At 32.1% G+C, this 22,200-nt stretch overlaps 2 protein-coding genes across 16 annotated transcripts in view; one reads left to right on the forward strand and one right to left on the reverse strand.

Moving 5' to 3' along the window:
• The window catches only part of LOC114344023 (large proline-rich protein BAG6), a 116,384-nt gene extending 115,988 nt beyond the window's left edge, over positions 1-396 (reverse strand). For 12 of the 13 annotated variants that reach the window (XM_050655292.1, XM_050655288.1, XM_050655281.1 and 9 more), the window contains exon 1: positions 41-396. In XM_050655292.1, coding sequence (XP_050511249.1) covers positions 41-103 — 63 coding nt within the window. In that variant the 5' untranslated portion in view covers positions 104-396. The remainder of the gene's footprint in view (positions 1-40) is intronic. The other variant, XM_050655280.1, reaches the window with a different exon arrangement.
• The window catches only part of LOC114344443 (nurim homolog), a 33,008-nt gene continuing 11,172 nt past the window's right edge, over positions 365-22,200 (forward strand). Inside the window, exons 1-5 of one of the 3 annotated variants that reach the window (XM_028295285.2) lie at positions 381-510; positions 734-877; positions 10,785-10,957; positions 17,836-18,003; positions 20,474-20,607. In XM_028295285.2, coding sequence (XP_028151086.2) covers positions 742-877; positions 10,785-10,957; positions 17,836-18,003; positions 20,474-20,607 — 611 coding nt within the window. In that variant the 5' untranslated portion in view covers positions 381-510; positions 734-741. Of the gene's footprint in view, positions 511-641; positions 878-10,784; positions 10,958-17,835; positions 18,004-20,473; positions 20,608-22,200 lie in introns of those variants that run through there. The other 2 variants (XM_050655293.1, XM_028295277.2) reach the window with 2 other exon arrangements.

A 22,200-nucleotide genomic window follows, 5' to 3' on the forward strand; every position in this document is an offset into this window, starting at 1 on the left:
TAGTAACAAATAATTAAGAATACAGGCACACTTTACTTACGTCATCCTCAACTGTGAATTGATGGTTTTGGGAATCCAAAGTCTTCACTGTTAACTCAATCATCTTGTCCCTTAAAACAAGAGATATAAAAAGTTCGATAAGGCAAAGGCGGACATATACTTTGTATACTTCAAGTTAATCACTCTACAAACGTGGGTTGTCCGTTGTCCTTCTAAGCCGATATTCGTATATTAGTATTAGAAGCACAGAGATGAAGACGTATATTTCAACGTGTTCTCTTCATCAAAAACCTAAACCTATTTTACACCTTAAAAACCTTTTTTGGTGAGTCAGGAATATCAAAATGGCCACAACAAATGACGTGCAAAATGTACACTGTCTGCTGTCATTAATCAACTCAGGTTTTGTTTGAAGAACACCAAGCAAAAAATAACTTGTCAACCAAACATGCTTTTTTTAACTTAGCTTGAGAATAACCTGTTAATTAAACCAAACAAATGGCGTATTCGGTTTGTATTGTAAAAAATTTTAAAATCAAGCTTTAATAAAAATAATCATAGATTATCTTTATTGTGTTGGTAGTAATGTTGATCATTAAAAAATAGGTATCCATTAATTGTGTTGAAGTTGGCTCCCCTGTTTGTTTATATTTGTTGTTTACGTAATTTTACAACTATTTTGACAAACGTGCTATTTGGTTTTATTTATTTAAGTTTATCCAAACTTTTGTAGTGTTTAAAATGGAAATAAAACAGCAAATATCACGGCTACTTCAATTAACTATTAGCGGATTTGGAATGTTATCAACTTTTTACATGGTTACAGAGTTAATGTATTTTTTATCTTTTCCGAAAAAAATTGATCAATACATAAAAGGTAAGGCCACATTTGTACAATTTATAATCCTGTAACGAATTTCATAACCAGATGCAAATTCAACAAGTCTCTAAAAAATATATTTTTTAAATGACCCATTTTAGTCAATTTTTAAATGACCCATTTTAGTTTAAAAGTCAAGTAGCCTCTTCCAGTCTCCCATTCCAGAGTCTACTAGTCAGTGGCAGCTCGTATTATTTTTATTTAGGGAGTGCAAAAATATCTAATTAACATTGAATATCTCTCCCACACAGTAGTGACGTTGATAAAGTAACTATTCGTTACAAAGTACTCGTTACTTACGAATACCGAAAGTAACGATTACTATACAGAGAGGCAAATCGTTACTTTGATTACTCTGATTACTTCATACCAATCGTATCAGAGCGAGTAATGACTATTGTATCTGCTTTGATTACTTTGATTACTCTGACTAGTTCATATCATTCGTATCAGAGCGAGTAATGACTATAGTATCTACTTTGATACTTTGATTACTTCGTTACTTCGTACCAGAGCGAGTAACAACTATTGTATTTACAACCAGTACACTTGATTACGTTCTAGACTGACCGGAAAAATGTGGAAATGATAATGTTTCTACAGTATGATCAACAACTTTAATTTTTTATGTATTGCATTGGTTTTATTAGGATTAGACCAGGGCATTTAGGGCGACATACAAAATACCTACCTACTGAGAAATACGATTTTGGATATGATTACCGGTACTCAAATACAAAAGTAACTAAATAATCATAGTAATCAAAGTAACGAATACTGTAAATAACACTGGGGAACAATTTGAAACTCAATTTCTGTTGAGTTAGATTTTTTAGCTGTTTTCTATAGAATAAGGCATGCTGGCTTCAATTTTAGTTTTCTTCTATCACGTCACATTCGTTTTCTATGTGGGTGATGATGATGACTGAGTGCTGGGAATGGTGCACTGAAACTGCAACTGATCTAGGCTCTCCTGTTCAGTTACGTCTGTTATACTGTGGTGAAATGTTGTATGTCGGTTAGCAGTATTTAGTATGTCGTTACTGAAGTATATAGAACGACTTATTGTGTTTGAACTGACACGTTTCTTTAAGGCTACCTCTGCTACTACACCTCAAAAGTGAGAAAACAGCCCTGATTCGTTTTGTTATATATGTGGCAGTTTTACCATTCCCAGTCAAAGGACAAACTCAGTACATTTGTCAGACAACCATATTTTACCTATTTTAAAGCAAAACTTGGTGATCAAGGTAAGGCATGGGCACCTCATAAAGTGGGATATGGGCATTCAATGGGCACCTCAGTTTAAAATGTTGACGTCATAGACAAAATCTGAGGATATTCTAAGTTTCAGACGCCAAAAATTAGTTAGAAACAGGTGTCAGATCTAACTCAACAAAAAATGTGTTCCCCAGTGTAATTATTTGTTGTATCGGAATACCTATACAAAATACCTACCTACTGAGAAATACGATTGTCGATAATATCATGATTACTTCATATTATGATTACCGGTATTCAAATACAAAAGTAATCATAGTAATCAAAGTAACGAATACTGTAAATCAGGGGTCACCAATTAGTTTCCCTGAGGGTCCGTTTCGAAAACCTATGACACTTCCGGGGTCCGGATTTATGCTGACTGTTCGGATTCGGTTTTTTGTGGATTATTGTTAAAAAATATCCCCTATAAACAAATCAGAAGGGTGCTGGGCGAATTTTTTGGGCAGAAATTGTTTATTATTTTTTTTAACAAATTCAAAACATCACCTTTTTTGCCCGCGAAAATATGTTTTTAGCATTTTTGGGTCATCTTAAATAAAAAAGATCTGTCATTAAAACTTAAGAGTTTTCAAGCATCGCAAATGCATATTTTCTCATTTTTCAGATTTTAAATCGTTTCAGAAATATGACAAGAGACCTTTATTGTTTATAATTACCCAAGAAACCTAAAAATACATTTTTCGAGGCAAAAAAATAATTTTGAATTTGCTTAAAAAATTGTTTTACCCGGCACCCTTCTGATTTGTTTAAAGGGGACATTTTTGAACAGAAATCCGCAAAGAAATCGAGTCAGAAACATTTTTCATACGAAAGTGACCTCACACATGGACTAATATGGAAAGGAAAACTAATAATATCTTATTGTTTTTGGTTACTGTTTACTTTTCTGTAAGTTTTCCTGGTACAATAAATAAAATATAAATTCATTGTGTATTGTTTTGATGTTATTATCAGTATATTTTGAAAAAAGCACTATTGTAAATTGTTACTGAGAATATTTTAAAAATTAGGAATTTATATTTTGAATGCTAATGAAGTTTTTAGACATCTTCAATTTTGTAGAAAGGAAACTGAGGAATTTAAAATAAGTAATCATGGTACAAAATGCTAATTAACATTTTATCTTTTCTACATTAGTTTCAATGCAAGGTATTTGTTGCAAACTTATTAAATCTGAAAATTATTTTAATTAAATGGACATCTGAAAAGTACTCCTACTTAACATATAGTAGACAGGAAATGGATATAAAAAAATGCAAATGACAATTTTATATTACAGCTTACTTAATTTCAAAATTAATGACTAGTAAGTAGTATAACAATAAGGGGGAAAACTCTTTACAAAATTAAATTATCAGAGAGAAAAAGAATGAGTTTAGTGCAACTGAGTCTCATTAGGGAGTTGAGATATTAATCTGTTCAGTGAGATCTCTACCGATTTTTAATGAAATTTATTCTTGATAAAGCAGCTTCGCACACATAAGTTGAGCCAAACATAGTACACAATTTCATGGCCAAACATTTTCAAAATTGCCAAACACTAGGTATATTCTGAATTTATTGACGGTCTGCAAAAAACTAGCTCACAGTCTGGATGCGGACTGCGGTCCGCTAATTGGTGGCCCCTGCTGTAAATGATTACTTTATACAAAAGTAACGATTTGTAACGAATACTCAAAAGTAACTATAATCAACATCACTACCACACAGGACACCACTAGCCTTCTTCCATTTACCCCTCCCATGTAACCTTCCCATTCTAACTCACATGTAAATTATATTTTATATGAGTATTTATGACATTCCTGGATGTGCTGACTAGCCTTCTTTTTTTTTATGAAATGACCCTGAAGATACTCTGATAGCGAAAGTACTTGTGCAAGATTTGATGGACATCATTAAGTTGCAGGGTCCGAGAAGTTAGCCACATTATATTTTCACAGAACGTTGAATTTAAGTTTGACAGTGTTGCCATTATATAATGTATATAATTTATAATGTTGCATGCTTCAAATAAACAGAGAAAGCTTTGAAAACTACCTTTTTTTACATTATTTTATGGATTTTGCTATTTTTTAATTTATGTAAAACACGAACGAATAAATATTTGTTGTTTGTTTTGATATTAATTGCAGTTAATTATTAGAAATTTTTTTGTGGCAATTGCCCTGATAGATTACTGGATAGATTTGGCAATAGAGTCAGAACGTTTAAATTTGTGTTTGCCAGATTGCACAGACGTTCCGCAGATATAAATTTTATGACTTTCTTTTTATTTTATTATTTATTATTTGGAATGAATGTACCTGAATACTGATATGCTGTTAGTCACTGAAAAGTGTTCACTTCGTCAGTACGTTATTTTTGTGTTTATTGTGTGCCTTTTTAAAATATTAAAATACCTACAACTATTGTACCACGTGAAAGTTTTTCACTGTTTAACTTTATTATTTATACAAATCGTATTTTCATACAGATAATAATAAACTAAAAGTATATACAGGGTGAGGCAAATAAAGGGCCTATTAGAAATATCTCGAGAAGTAAAGGCAACAGAATCATGAAAATTTGAATTATGGGGTTTTGAAGGGTCATCTGTTTAATGAAAATATTTTCATCTATTCGCTAGTTCCGGTTATACCGGAAGTTGCTTATAACTTCGATTTTTTAAACGGGACACCCTGTATATTTTTACATTTTTGGATTCTATTCGATGTTTTCTTTCTTAAAATATGAGGTTTTGTAATGTTATACAGGGTATTTTAAAAGATAATTATGTTTTTTTATTAATTTCGTAGCAACATTCACACCCTCTAGGATTGTAGTAGTTTGACATCTAAAACTCTACTTACGTTTAAATGATTTTTAATATAGTCTACTATTGTTAAGAATCATTACTATAGCTAAATTTTTAATTTGAGTATACAGGGTTGGTCGAAACTCGGAATGAGTATTTTCTGAGTTTTCTTAAATGGAACACCCTGTATTTTAGTATTGTAATAAAATGATATTTTATGGTACTTTTTTATTTCTTAAGCATTCCCTATACCTAACTGCTTTAATTTGTGCTTAATTGTTAGTCGCACCAACAATCTTAACTGCGTAGGTATTTTGATAGCTAAACCATTATTGGTAATTTTAAGGATCAGTCTGGATTAATATGTATTTATTTCTGAAAAATTATTTGTGATTGAATATTTTCACGGCCAACCTAATGAAATTTTACGTATTTTTTGTTGCAATTAATGTTTAGCTTGAATCACCAATAACTCACAAATTAAAGCAGTTAGGTATTCGAGGTGTGCAAGTACTTGGAAGGGAAACAAGAAACGGCCATGCGCGAGTCGCGGAGAAATATTGTAACTATCTTAAATAATTCATATTGTCAATTGAAATTGTCAAATTGACGTATATTTCATACCTTCTGTCATTGAACCAGAAAAATTATATATTGCTCCACAATATTGATATGATATGCAATTATTATATAAAGGCAAATTTAATTAATTGTATTTTGCTTGCAGTACTGCATTTTAATAACTAATTTTATTTACTACATACAATTGTTTACGTTTGCATAACATAACCTGCATCTTATTTTTTCTTCTTATTATTTTTTTAGACTATGGCCTTGACAATTATCCAGTAACCAGGACTAATATAATTGGCCAATATAATTAAAAGTGCGAATAAAAGTACAGGGCGTAGAAATAGGGGTCGCTTTGCCGAACTTGCACGGTCCCAATAGGGAATACTTATAAAATAAAAAAGTACCATGAAATATCATTTCATTACAATATTAAAATACAGGGTGTTCCATTTAAGAAAACTGAGAAAATATTCATTCTGAGTTTCGACCAACCCTGTATACTAAAATTTTAAAATTAGTTATACTAATGATTCTTAATAATAGTAGACTATATTAAAAATCACTTGAACGTAAGCAGAGCTTTTAATGTCAAACTATTAAAATTCTACAGGGTGTGAATGTTGCTACGAAATTAATATAAGAACGTAAATATCTCTTAAAATACCCTGTACAATATTACAAAACCTTATATTTTAAAAAAGAAGATATTGAGGAGAATCCAAAAATGTAAAAATATATAGGGTGTCTCATTTAAAAAAAAACAAGTTATAAGCAACTTCCGGTATAACCGGAAGTTGCAAAGAGATGAAAATTTTCATTTAATAGATCATCCTTTAAAACCCCTTTATTCCAATTTTCATGATTATGTTGCCTTTAGTTCTCGAGATACTTCTAATAGGCCAGTTATCTGCCTCACCCTATATAGTAAAATCTTAAAGCAGCAGAATTTTACTTATTTTACACTTTTTAACTTTATTATTGATACTAAAATCTTGACATTTCGACATAATTAGAGAAATTTAAAATTTTTTCTTATTATTTTATCTACATAATGTTTACCATGTTAATAAATAAATTAATAAAAATATATCACATGCTCTTTTCCGATTTATTCTAAGAACACATGGCAACACTGTCATGCCTTCATTTCCTTATATCCGTAGCTAACTTCTCGGACCCTCAAATTTAATGATGCCCGATTTGATAAATAACTGTGCTCAATATCTGCTTTTTATTTGTTAAAAAAAAATAAATACAAAAGATGGCAAAAAAACTGATTAGAGCCTTCTACTCATTAAGGGTATTGAAAACATAGATCATCATAATCGCATCTACGCTCCTGATGGAGCGATTACTGCCCTCTTTGGGCTCTTCCGATTCATTAGTCGAGGTGAATAAGTCCGTATTAACATTTTGCTTTTACAATTGGTTGTGTGACTTGGCATCTTCTACAATTTTTCTCCATTCATTCCTGTTTTTGCTTGTGGTTACCCATCCTCTAACTTCCATCTTCTTAAGGTCCTGGACTATCTGGTTCTCCCATCTGGTTTTTGGTCTTCCTCGTGGTCTGCCTGATACAGGTCTCCATTTGGCAATTTTTTTGATAACAGCTTCTGGATTTCTCCTTTCTATATGTCCCATCCATCTGAGTCTCTGTGCCTTGATAAATCTGATGATGTCTTCTCCTTTCAAAAGTTCTCTTCTAGGTTCGTGAGTTTTCTAAATTCATTATTACCAAAATTTAGTGGGCCTGCTATTCTCCGAATTATTTTCCTCTCTAGGATCCTCAATCTTTCTTTCTCAAGAAGACATAGATATAATACTAAATAGATTAGGCAAGGTATGGGTCACACTGTGCATTGAGGTGTAATCAGTGGTGTCATGGTGCCGGAACGCCGTTCTGGCACTGGTTAAGAAAAGAAAAAAATAATAAATAGAGAATTTAGGTTTTGTAAATATAAATAAAACACGGATTGCAGACGTAACTTGTAGTAAAAAAACATAGAGTAATATTTTACTTGTAAAAAAGTTAAGGAAAGTGCATTCCAGTACTGCTAATTTTTCCATGACACCACTGGGTGTGACGCCAATATCAAGGATGTCATTGGTCAATATTCACTTAGAATGGTCTAGTCATCTTTGTCTGTCGCATGTGTGGGATCGCTTAGTTAAAAGAGATAGATAAACCACTGATCGAATGCCCATGTGTTACACTTTTTTGCTCAGTATGCCTTGTCTATCATTAATATGTCTATGATTTAAGAGCCATCTGCCTATCTAGACCTTGTGTCTTTATATCAGTATATTATGTGAACTTGTATTCTGTTATTGGAGTGCTGTGGTGGAGAGCTGTTGATTCAAATCACTCAATATACTTACTTTCTCAGCCATCTATATATTTCAAATATTATGTTTCTCTTTAAAAATTTCTTTGTTTTATGACCTGCTTCCAAATTATGAATAATGCAAGAAGCCTTAATTTAAATTTCCCACTTCACAGATTGTCTCTAACAGAGAGATGTGTGTTAAATTTTTCAATAGTCTCCAGCTCCCGGACCGAACCACGGCCTGTGAGAAAAACCCTCTCTGCATAAAGATTAGGTGGGTGTATGACCGACGACAGCGTTTGCACCAGCTATGGTTCATTCTGGGAGCTGTACCGGGTGTCCCAATAAGAATGGCTCTCGGCCATATCTCAGGAACCGTTTATAGTACAGCTTTGAGAAAAAAATATTTATAACAAAAGTTGCCTCGGGAAAAGCCTAGAAGTTATTTTCATAATTCTAGGTCCACCGCTAGAGGGCGTAATTGAATATCAAAAATTAAAAAATCAAAATTTTACCAAAATTTACCTAATGAAAGGGCACTAGAAATCCAATCATCGTATTCGTTATAAAATTCTGCGCATATTTGATTTCACAAGTTTAAGTCTACCTTTGCCAATAAGAGGTGGGGATGAGTGGGAACCTTCTTATGAAAAAATGGCTGTAAGTCCGGTTCTGCTAAATCGAATTTTGCATACTTGGTCTTGTTGAAAACAGCTCTTTTTCATCAATGTATTTCGTCTTATTTTCGAAATAACCTAATAAGTAATATGCCAGCTAGTAGGCGTTATTTAATTATTTTCGGAAATCTAGTTGTCTTGGAGAATATTAAATACAATTGTGCATTTTTAATACTGTATTACAAAATTAGACCAAATTAGCAACATAATACCGAAAACCGCATGTCGATACCTTTTTTCTATTTAGTCTGTAAATTTTAAACAACTGTTAATGTTACCGGTAAACGAAGTTAAGGAAAAGTGCTATGGAAAAACAAACAAACATTTTCCAGATGTAAACGTATATAATTAATTAAAACAACAATAAGACGAACAACACTATAAAATATAACAAAGAGATAAAATCAGCTACTTACTTAGTGACGACCTAAATGTTCAAATTGTTGCCCATTGTAGATTGAACAGCAGTCTCAATTTCTGTTTTCGCAATGCTTTGAATGACGGTTCGTATTCTCTATATTCTAGATCATGTTTTCTTGAGTAGTGGGCCTAGCGGCAAAAACAAGGTCTTTAATCCGTCCCCAAAAATAAAAGTCTAAAACAGTTAAATTTGTTGCTATTTAATCTACTCTTGAAAGAGTAAATGCTTGCATCGAAAATGATGGGCAACAATTTGAACATTTAGGCAGTCACTAAGACTAAGTAAGTATGTATGTAGTTGCTTTTCTTTCTTTGTTATATTTTATTGTGTTGTTTGTCTTATTGTTTTTTTAATTAATTATATACGTTTACATCTAGAAAATGTTTATTTGTTTTTTCCATAGCACACTACTTTTCCTTAACCTCGTTTATCGGTGACAGTAACAGTTATGTTTAAAATTTACACATTTCTTAAGATATCTCGAGATAGAAAAAGGTATCGACATAAGGTTTTCGGTAATCAGTTGCTAATTTGGTCTAACTTTGTAATACATGATTAAATATGCATACCTACTTGTATTTAATATTCTCCGAAGAAAACTAGATTTCTGAAAATAATGAAATAACGCCTCCTAGCTTGCATATTACTTATTAGGCTATTTCGAAAATAAGACATTTGTATTGACAAAAAAGAGCTGTTTTCAACAAGACCAAGTATGCAAAATTCGATTTAGCAGAACCGGACTTACAGCAATTTTTTCATAAGAAGGTTCCCACTCACCCCCACCTCTTATTGGCAAAGGTATACTTAAACTTGTGAAATCAAATTTGCGCAGAATTTTATGACGAATACGATGACTGGATTTCCAGTGCCCTTTTATTAGGTAAATTTTGATTTTTTAATTTTTGATATTCAATTACGCCCTCTAGCGGTGGACCTACTATTATGAAAATAATTTCCAGGCTTTTCCCGAGGCAACTTTTGTTATAATTATTTTTGTCCTAAAGCTGTAGATACTATAAACGGTTCCTGAGATATGGCCGAGAGCCATTCTTATTGGGACGCCCGGTACAATAAAAAAACCTATATGGTTTCCGTTTGAACATGTGCAATTTAACTGGCAAGTGTGCCTGGTCTCTCGCAAGATCTAAGGGTGAATCGCAGTGTGCAGTGATTTTAAGTCAGAATGCCTACAACTGTCTAAGCCTAAGCGCCACACTCAATGCAACCCCGGCATAAATGGAAAATTTATTATTCCCTTAATTCTTTGCATTTGGCTTAAGTTATTGTTTTAAATTATTTTCTGTTATTAAGAACTTAGGCGAAAAAATTCTGGGCCAATGCTTTTTAAATAATGTACATTCATTTTTTGAATCCTGAGAAAACTAATAAGTATTTTTGAAAAATTTAAACGCAGAATGAAAGATTACATTATTACTGATGAATGCAATTCCCTGAAAACTTCTGATTGTTTTCAAGTTACAGGGGTGAAAAAAAAAAGAGAAAATTTAGTAGAATTTTTAATTTCAAATATCTCATTCAAAAGAAACTTTTTGTTTATTTTAAGGGACTTTCAGCCTTTGGTAATAATGTAATCTTTCATTCTGCAATTAAATTTTTCAAAAATATTTGTTAGTTTTTTCAAGATTCGAAAAACATGAATGCATTTAAAAAGCATTGGCCTGAAATTTTGCGCCTACGCTCTTAATATATTTTTTAATCTGTAATAATAATGTGATATGACGTTATTTGCTCAATTATATATACAAATTTATGCAAATAAACATTTACTCTACATACTCTAAAGAATTATACCCATTTTTAGAATCAGAATTAATGACATCATGGGTTCTCTTAGTAAATATGGGGTTGTTATCACTTTTTATTCTTCAGCATTCATTACTAGCATCTAGTAAAGTGAAGGAAGCATTTAATGCTAATGGATTTCAAGTAATTTATCGAAGTGTTTATGTAGTGGCTACATCTGGAATACTGCTGGTAAGTTGAGTATATTCTGTTTAATTTTATATTAGTAATCGAGTAATCTACCTACAAAATCATATTTTTACTTTATATTAACACCTTGGTTGCATTTTGAGATATTTTTAAACCTATGTTGAGTGATGCAGTTGATGCAGCCAACCATTTTTTTCCTGGAAGCCGTCCGTGCATGCACCCCGGTCGTACTGCAGCTTTTCAGCTTATTGTGCTTTCTTCCATTTGTTCTTATGACACCCACTCCAATATAGTAGTGCCCTGTGCCCTTCACTAGCCTGTAAAGGGGTCATCCATAAACTACGTCGTTGAGAAGAGGGAGGGGGGACTTGCTTATTACGACGGAGTACGACAGGGGAAGGGGGTATGAGTGCCCATTCGACGTCGCTTAATATATTGGTATATTTAAATTTGTCGCTATTGTGTCTATAAAAATATTTTTTTACTAGCTTTTACCAGCATTAAAGTATCAGATATTCATATAAAAACGTATAGTTTTTGATATGAAATTGAAAATAAAACAAAACGTTTACGAATAAATAATATACCTTTGTTAAAATTAAAAAGAATAATTCTATTATAGATACTTTTATCGCATACTTTTCATTTCGTTTTTATCAGTCACGGCGTTAAAATAATATTAGGTAGCACTTTTGTACAGGACAACAAACAATAAGACATTGTTCTTTGGGCTTAAACAATCGCTTTTATATACGGAGCAACTTCTGGAAGCAAAAAAATATTAAATTGATAGTTCATTTATGTGCTGCATACTGTGTGTGAAACAACAGTTCTGAAAGAACGAATAGAAATAAAATATCGTTTTCTATTTAGTTAGTAAGTCGTATTTATACTTTATAAGAAATGGCATCGAAATCAAAACAAAATAAATATAAAGATTTATATAATGCAGTTAAGAAAGCATACCCCGCAAAATCTTGGTCCAATGCTATTTAAATGCATTCATTTTTTTCGAATACTAAGAAAACTAGTAAAGATTTTTGAAAAATTTAAACGCAGATTGAAAGACTGCATTATTGCCGAGGGCCAAAAGTTCCTGAAAACATCTATAATGTTTATTTTAATAAGTTACAGGGGTGAAAAAAAAAAAAAAGAAAATTTGGTCTGATTTTTCATTTCAAATATTTCATTCAAAAGAAACTTTTTGTTTATTCTAAGGGACTTTCGACCCTCGGTAATAATGTAATCTTTTATTCTGCGTTTAAATTTTTCAAATATATTTATTAGTTTTCTCAGGATTCGAAAAAATAATGCATTTAAATAGCATTGGACCAAGATTTTACGTCTACCCCCTCATATTTGATTAAAAAAAACAGAAATAATATTGATTTTTTTTTAAATCAATGAAAGGGTGGTCGTGAGTTGCAACGACGACGTCGACATGGAGGGGGGGGGGGTATTTTTTTTTGAAAAATGGCTTTGGCAGAGCCAATTAGCCAGACTTGTTTGTGATTGATTGCAGATTCATAGTCATAAATTTCTTATAAACATAAGTACATTGTACAATATTATTTTTATAGATACAATGGTACATTGTGTAGCTTTTTTTTATTTTGTTTTTTTTTTTAATTATTTTACTGTTTTTTTAAAACGGGGGAAGTCGTCTCTAAACGACGAATTACGACGGAGGGGGGGGGGGGTATTAAAAAGTTCAAATTTGTTACGACGTAGTTTATGGATGCTCCCAAAGGTCCATTGGACCAGCCAGCCATTGGTGTAATACTCATTTTTCTCACTTTTCGCTGTGATTATCATCCTAGTTGGATGTCCAGGTTTTACATTGATTATTGTTCCATGTTTTTGCACTTATCCTTTGTGTTGGCTCTTTAGTAAATTTTTTTCGTGCTTCCATCTCAAGATTTTTTCATGCACGGTTAGTTTTTGTATCCTATTCTCACATATTTTCCTTAAAATTAAGCATCGGCACACCATCTACTTTGCGTCTGTTTAAGCAACAGAGCATGAATAGATATTATCCAGAGAATTAGCTTTCCAGCTTTAAAAGGGCGCAAATTATGAATGTTTCAAAAAATGCTTAATTGTAGCAGTTTTTTTAATTCCCCTGTGCGAAAAAGTCACTGAGCAGGTTTTATGGAAAATTTGTTTGTTTTTTGATTATATAAAAAAGGCCCTTCGGCAGTATTGCAAATAAATTACTATTACATTAAGATTTTTCACTCTAAACGAAAAAATCACCATTTTTCTTAGGTTTTCCTGAGCTAGTGCCTTTTATATTCTTTGTAAGCTTCTGTTGATATAAGAGCCTTCTTTTTCTCTTAGATGACTCCACTTTATATGTATGAAAAAAGTCACCCTTCCCTTTTTTTCATAACTAACATCAGTATCGATTGTCATATTCTTTAATTCATTTAATTCTTCTGTTTTACTTCAAATTCCTTGAGCATTCCAGATACTGGTGTTTGTTAACCTTTTTTATTACCTGAGACTTTTCAGTAAGTTGCCATCTTTTCAAGGATGAATACTGATATTTTCAGCAGATTTTTTCTACATTCATTAATGCCAATGTAGAAATCCAATTAAGATTTGAAAATAATTTTAAAATATAGTGCTTTATTAAAAGTTTTTTCTTTCCTATACCTAAGGTGTCTCAAGTATTGTTATCTTGTCTTAATGTCTTATTTTAACTGTATTGTCCTTCTTTTAGGTTATAAGACTTTTACAGGTCAACAAAAGTGATAAAAATCAATAGTCATGTTATATTCATTGGTTGTTTCAATAAGCATTATCATTCCCATGTCCCTTTTAGTCCTGTCGCCAGGGGGGATACAACGGCCTCCTTTATTCAGATGGACTTACCCAAGTTTTTTGTATGTATCTTGATCCGTAGAACACGATTTTTTTGGGTAACAGTTGATCCGGATGTCGATAAGATTGTTATAAACAAAGAACTTGAGGAATTGCATAACAGCGATTTTTCGCAAAACAAAACATTTTTTTTTTGTATTTTTGGGCCATTCTAAGCAAAAAATGTTCCTACAAGCTTTTTCGTAGGATGCATAGTTTTTGAGATAAACGCGGTTGAACTTTCAAAAAATCTAAAAATTGCAATTTTTGAACCCGAATAACTCTTGATTAAAAAATAAAATAGCAATTCTGCTTACCGCATTGGAAAGTTCAAGTCAAATTATACCGGTTTTGATTATTTGCATTGCTAAAAACTAATTTTTTTATTGTCAAGCAAAGCTATAAACAAATAGTGTTTCCCGTGCCCAATGTATGTGTTTTAAAGTTGCATGCATGCCTACTCGTTCGATTTTAAATGAGAGATGCATTGAAAACATCACTCATCACTATGTGTTTATAGTTTTGTTTAACAATAAAAAAATTAATTTTTTTAATGCAAATAACCAAAACCGATAGAATTTGACTTGAACTTTCAAATGCGGTAAGCAGAATTGCTATTTTATTTTTTAATCAAGAGTTAGTCGGGTTCAAAAATTGCAATTTTTAGATTTTTTGGAAGTGCAACCGCGTTTATCTCGAAAACTATACGTCCTTCGAAAAAACTTGTAGAAACTACGAAAAAATACAAAAAAATGTTTTGTTTTGCGAAAAATCGCTGTTATGTAATTCCTCAAGTTCTTTGTTTATAACAATCTTATAGACATCCAGATCAACTTTTACCCAAAAAATTCGTGTTCTACGGGTCAAAATACATAAAAAAAACTTGGGTAAGTCCATCTGAATAAAGGAGGCCGTTGTACCCCCCTGGCGACACACTGTAGTTCCAAATGCCGAAAACGTGGTCATGAACCTTTAAAAGCGTATATTGTTTATACACTTCGTAATTACTTTGGTTCTGAAGGGTTTTTGGCATCGCCGATTACGAATTTGACATTATTGTTTCTGAAAAACAAAATGGCGGATTTTTGTCAAATTTGGTAGTTGAAGGTCGCTGATTACAAATCTAAAATTACTTTTTTAAAACAAAATGGCGGATCCACTATGGCCGAAAGAAATACGAAAATTTTATTTTACACGCATATTTGTTTAAAATTTTATATTTTATATTATAAGGGACTTTTGAAATTGCTGATTACCAATATATTTTCTTTATGAAGTACAATATTCAGAATCTATTACTTATGTACAGCCGCCCATACATACTCAACAATCGCCCTGTAATATGCGTCCTTTCATACTATTGTATTCAAACAACTGCCAGAAATGCATAGGCAGTTAGAGACAGCTAAACCAAAGTGATTCTGTATCTTCTTACTATATATTTTAAGATTAATAAGACATTACTTGCAGAATTATGCAGAATTTTGTTCTTTTTGAATGTATCTTTACAAAATTTTGATTATTTCAAGTATATTTTCATTATTTATGCATTAACAAATTTAAGGCATTTATTGTTACAAAATCTTAAGTTAACTTACATCTTACATTACTACATACTTAAAAAAGAAGAATCTGCTTTGCAGCGATAAAATTGATAAACTACAAAACGTTTTACAGCGTTTTCAATATAGGTACGCGTTCTTTTTCACTTGCTCTGCCGGCCGAAATAACCTCGGACATGGCTCACGTTCCTGAGCTATGAACCAGAATACATCCAGTCTGATCCTTATACCTGCGTATTACGACTCTACGTAGTATAAGAAAATAACTGTAAACATGAAAATCCCTAGATAGGAACTTTTTTTTGGCCTCATGACCACGTTTTCAACATTTGGAACCACTGTTCGACAGGACTATTTTGTAAATCTTTCTTGTAGACAACCATATAGTATAGTCTAGGCGCCAAGTAGAGATCACCGTGTACTTTTCAATTCTGATAGACAAACTCAACGGTTTCTAATGGATTTTTGGCTGCTGATTACGAATTTCGAGGGTGGATTTCGATCCGAGTGGTCAAAAAATTGTTATAAACAATTTAATTGTTTATAAGGCTCTGGCTCATAAACTAAAACAGATAAAAAATAATGTTTGAATTAAAATTTGTTTGTTAATAAAAAACGAAGAAAAAACCGTTTACCAAACTTAAATCCCAACAATTAGAACTCAAGATATTGTAAAATTAGTGCACACTGCAAATTGCAAAAGAAGTATTTTTTGAAGCTTTATCGATCGTAACTCGACTTCTACACATGCAAATGAGCCTTGGAAGGTCTAATTTTAAAGGTTTATTAATAGGCTTCCAAACAGAGTTTGTTAAATTACTTGATCTTCATTTGTTTTAAAGTTAAAGCCATTTGAAATAATAATTTTCTTTAAAAAATTGTACATTAATTTGTTTATAAGGGTTTCAAGCAAATTTAAGCTATAAACATGTATACCTTAATTAACAATAATGATAAAAGAACTCAAAAGGAACATTTTAAGCTTACGAAAATGTTTGTAAGTTTATTTTTGGCCAAGATATCGATATTTAAATAGTGCACTCTGAGGCGCAAGATCGGCTCACCGCGTTAAGGTTCACGCGCTAACTTCTCGATGCAAATTATAATCTCTATGTTATCTTCATTTTTTATTTTTGAAGATCCTAATAAAATTTGATCATATAATTCTTATAATTAAATCATCATATTGTACCTCTTATCACCTTTCATTCTATTTACTTTGTCTTCTATTTTTTGTACTAAATGAGAAAAAAAAACATTAAAAAGTAATATTTCAGAAATAGAACTAAAAAGTAAGTTGATATTATTTATTAATACTATTTTTACAAACTTTGTTTCATGCATCTGAATCCAGATATGTAGTGATCTCAGCTTTTTTACATCTGTATAAGCTCTCAGAGAGAAATTTTTACAGTTACATGATGGCACTAAGTCTGTTCTTGTAGGCAGTAAAACTAAAACTTTTTGGGGCTTCAGAGTCTAATTATATATCTATATGATATAGGTATAATATATATCATATAGATATCCAGTGGATAGTGGATAGTATCCATATAAAGTGCATCTAGTTCTTTTGCAGCATCATCAAGGCACGTCAATTGTGTGTATGCCGTCACAACATAAATGCTCGTTTTATATGCAATGATGATGCTGCAAAATAACTCGATCCATTTTTATATGGATATCACATATTGGCTCATTTGCATGCGTAGAAGCCGAGTTACGATCGATAAAGCGTCGAAAAATACTTGACTGTGACCCGATGTTGCGCCTCATAGCGCGCCATTAAAATATCGATATCTTGACCAAAAATAAACTTACGAACATTTTCTTAAGCTGAAATTATACCTTTTGAGTTTTTCTATCATCATTGTTAATTAAAGTATAAATGTTTACAGCTCAAATTTACTTGAAGCCCTTATAAACAAATTAATGTACAATTTTTTTAAGAAAATTATTACTTCAAATAGGTATAACTTTAAAACAAATGAAGATCAGGTAATATAACAAACTCTGTTTGTAAGCCTATTAATAAAGTTTTAAAATGAGACCTTGAAAGGCTCATTTGCATGTGTAGAAGCCGAGTTACGATCGATAAAGCTTCGAAAAATATTTATTTTGTAATTTGCAATTTGCATTGTGCACTAATTTTACAATATCTTCAGTTCTAATTGTTGGATTTAAGTTTAGTAAACGTTTTTTTCTTCGTTTTTTATTAACAAACAAATTTTATTTGAAACATTATTTTTTATCTCTTTTAATTTATGAGCCAGAGCCTTATAAACAATTAAATTGTTTATAACAATTTTTTGACCACTCGGATCGAAATCCACCCTCGAAATTCGTAATCAGCAGCCAAAATTCCATAAGAAACCGTTGAGTTTGTCCATCAGAATTGAAAAGGACACGGTGACTCCTCTGGCGCCTAGACTAGTAGGTACTAATAGTTATGTGTCAAATTTTTATTAATAGTTTTGTTTTCAAACATTTTAGTATGTATTACGGCATTGGAAAACAACTCCACATGCAATCATGTGGGCCTTCAATCTAAATTACAGACCCATCTTCTGGATATACGCATCAATACACACTGTAGCTTGGATTATTATTTATATTGGTAACATTTGCTGCGATGTTACCGAACTTCTCGGTATTAAACAGGTAAGTGTCATTATTACGATTGTACAGAAATATCTAAAACCGCGAAGGTCATCTAGGTAGCAAATCAAGGAGAGGGGACTTCAATTGGATGCATTGGTGTGTATGTAGAATAAACATCCATTTAAAATGCAAATAGTTGTCTATTACGGATTATGGTCAAAGACAAATCTGATTAGATACATCTCTCAAATATGCAGAGAGATAGAGGAACCTGGCTGTCGAAATGAACCGAGGGATTTATTTCAGAAGATCAAACTCCTTACCAGAGAATTTAAATCTCAAACGTGGTCTGTAATAGATAAGGAAGGTAATCTAAAGACCGATACTGACGAAATATTGGAAACATGGCGAAATTACTGTGGCGAGCTATATAAAAATAACGAGGTACCAGCAGAAAATCAGTAGCCCTCTGACTACCCTAGAGAACCTACTGTCTTACTCGCTGAAGTCAAACATGCAATTAAATCGCCAAAGAGAAATAAATCGCCAGGCATTGATTCAATACCAGGTGAAATACTACAGTTACTAGGTGACAAAGGATTACATATCATCTATTCTATCTGTGTCGCTGTTTGGAATTCAGGAAAATGGCCATCTGATTGGTCTACCTCAATTTATATCCCGCTACACAAAAAAGGAACTACTACCAGATGTGAAAACTACCGCACACTGTCACTAATAACACATGCTAGTAAAATCTTATTGCATATCATCAAAAACAGATTAAAAACCTATCTACATTACCAAGTGCCTCAGGAACAAGCGGGGTTTGTAAAGGGTAAACGGGAAGAAATCCTGAACATGAGACAACTCATTAAAAAGTCTAGAGAATTTCAAGTACCTATGATGACTGAGCATTTGAAAGAAATTTTGGACATCTTGGATATTTGTGCACCCTATGTAACGCACAGCTGAATCTTATGTTTGTGCGTCACAGTGTTGCCATGCCATTTCTTTCATAATTTCAATCAATGTTAAATGTACCTACATGAATAATAGAATAAGAACGTTTACTTCTCCGTCATTATACTAGGTAGAATGACAAATGAGGTGTCAAATGAAAGCTTATAATCCAAGGATAGTACTAAAAGTGATAAATTAGACCTAGATTGTCTGTCCCTCAAAAAATAAGCGTTATATTGGGGATTTCTAATGTCGACATTAAAAGTTGCACTATTTTTTTTCTATAAAATATTTTGATCTAAAACTTACGAGAAAACTTTGTACTCTCTACTTTCAAATAATCGTGATTAAGAAGCTAAATTTTACACTTCGTCACACAACTTTTGCGATTAAACTTTGCAATGCACAAATCTGAACCTTTTTCTTTGAAAAATTCATAACCTTTATCATGATAAGAATAAAAACTTGAAGCAGGTACCTTTGTCTTCAGAAATGTTAGAGCTATATACTGTAAAAATTTCAGAAAAAAATATTAAAATGGAACAGAGTTGTAGAGAGGTAAACGCAAAAAACGTGATTTCATTTTTTTTTATTTTTAGGTTAAAATTGCGATTTTGACAATGTTCCCCCACATAAAATTCAAAATAGACCTCATTTTCGTTTTCAGCACCCTCGAAAATATAAAGTATGAATAAAATTAGCCATTCGCCCCTCCGTGGTCAGTATCTCGAAAACTAAGCGCTTTTTTGAGGGTGTCCCGCTCGTGTATAATATCACAAAAAATTGTTACGTGATAGTATGAAAAAATAGAGGATACGGCAACGGTGTTACAAGTGTTGGTCGGATCCAATGCCAAAATCTACACAGACATATTAGGGTGCACTAATATCCAAGATGTCCGAAATTTTACTGTGAAACAGGTAACAAATAAAAAGCCGAAAAATCTTTGAAACCCGATTCATCTGACAACGTCGCATAATTCATTGATCAGTCTGACTTGGGCTGTTTCAGATATTTCTGTCGACTTGTAAAGTCGGGTCCAGAGATATTTCGTCCGTCGGCAAATTCAAACAGATAACATTTGTATGTTATGAAATTCGAGTAAACCGATGTCCCTTTGATACGGCACACGCCGGTATTTTTACAACCGGGTTACTCATTGTAAATCAATCAGTTTAACACTTGAAAATGTATACTTGGGCATTAGTACAGTTAAAGACGATTATATTTAGATGAAATATTAAGCAATAGAATTGAAACTTTTTTTCTACTTTTAAGGACAAAAAAGCAAGTTCATTAGCGGAACGTGATTCCAAATTATTCTGCAGATTATATTTGAAGCAATATTTGATTAAAACATCTCATTTTTGGTATTAAAAATATATTAAATACATATATTAATTTGTCTGGACTAAAGGTGGTAAAAGATGGTCTGAAGTTATATTTTTGTTTGAATTTGCCGACGGACGATAGATAGATGGTGTCAACTTTAGAACTGTAACAAATTAAAAATTAGTTGATTTGACGCCTCAAAATTATTTTCAAACAAGTTTTTATTTCGTTTCAGGTGTATTACAGCATTATGAATTTGCCTGACCCGAACTTAAGGAAATCACAACAGTGGCAACGTCTTAACAGTCATATGAGACACCCAAGCTTTTTAGCCTTTGTTTTAATATTTTGGTTATGCCCTGTAATGAGGTAAGTTACTTTGTTTGTCTTTTTGAGCATGATCTTTAATGTAAATGAGGTTAGATAGATAATTTACAGTATAAAATGCTTTGCTTGTTTCAAGATCAAAAGTATAATCTGTTATTATGATATTGGAGATTATAATATGAAAGATTTATTGTTTGCCCATATTTTCCTTCTTCTTCTTTTTCCTTCTTATATGTAGGCTTTAAAGTCTGTTTCTTCTTCAATATTAGCCTCCTAAATTGTTTAAGTTATCGCACCATCTTTTTCTTGGTCTGCCAATACTTCTTCGTCATTTGGTGACTTATCCCGTGCTATTCGTACTATCCTATCCTCTGCCATTCTACTAATGTGTTCGTTCCACTCCTGTTTCCGTTTTGTCACCCATCCATTTATGTCTTCTACATTGCATGGTCTTATGTTTTCGCTTCTCTCCCTATCCAACAGACTTTTCCCTGATATTCGTCGGAGTATTTTCATCTCTGTTGTTTCTAGTAGTTGTCTCGTTTTAGACGTGTCAGGTCTTGTCTCCGCCGTATATGTCAATATAGGTCTAATTGCTGCTTTATAAATTCTTGCTTTTGTGTCTTGTCTTCAGTGTTTGATCTTCCAGATTGTGTCATTAAGAGATCCCGCCGCTTTACTTGCTTTTAAGCTTTGTTGTCGTACTTCCTCTTCAACATCTCCGTAACTGGTTATATCTATTCCCAGATATCTAAACCTTGCTTCCTGCATTATTATTTTCCCATCAATTTCGATTTTACATCGTAGTAGGTATTTAGATGTTGTCATACATTTTCCATATTTGTCGTGTTGTATTTTCCATATTGCCATATTTTCCAATCAGTAGAATTCATATGACAATTTGGCCTTGTAGAAAGAAATGAGCAGGAGACAGATTGTGTGAATTTGTAGCAGAAGAGTTTTTGATTACTAATAACACTTACTTCAAACTTCCATACAGATTATGCAAATGGAAATTACCTTAATATACTCCAGCAGTGCCGGTTTAACCTAACTTCGGGCCCTGGGCACTAGAGATTTAGGGGCCCCCTTCATTGCTATTCGTTGTCAATTTTTTTAACAAAAAAACACATGCAATAACTGTAAACGTTTACTGTAAAACCCATAAATTTTTAAAAATTTAAAAAAATATTTTTAAAACAAACGAGAAAAATAGCAATCGTAAAAAATATTCCAAAAAATACATTTAAAAATATAAAAAAACAGAAAGTTCTACAGAACAACACATGGCAAGCAAAAAACATATTCTAAAAAATATATAAGACAAAAATTAGCTTACTCTTTTTCTTTACTAAGCATTAGCAAACTGCCATATTAATATGTACTATCAAAATTCAGTTGCTTCACTTCTTCATTTTTTACAATACGATAGTGATAATGCGTCTAGGTTTTCTTGATCCATTGACCTTCAATATATTACTAAAGAAGTAAAAGAAGAGAGGGATTCTTTCCTTTTTATATTTCAATATAAGTATCTTTATTCTTTTTAAAGCCAAAAAAGACCGCTCGCTCGCTTGACGCATTAGAAATTGGTATCGTCAGATAATAGTCTAAGAGCTAGAGGCGAGAAATCAT

Source organism: Diabrotica virgifera, chromosome 7, assembly GCF_917563875.1.
Source record: "Diabrotica virgifera virgifera chromosome 7, PGI_DIABVI_V3a".
NCBI lineage: Eukaryota > Metazoa > Arthropoda > Insecta > Coleoptera > Chrysomelidae > Diabrotica > Diabrotica virgifera.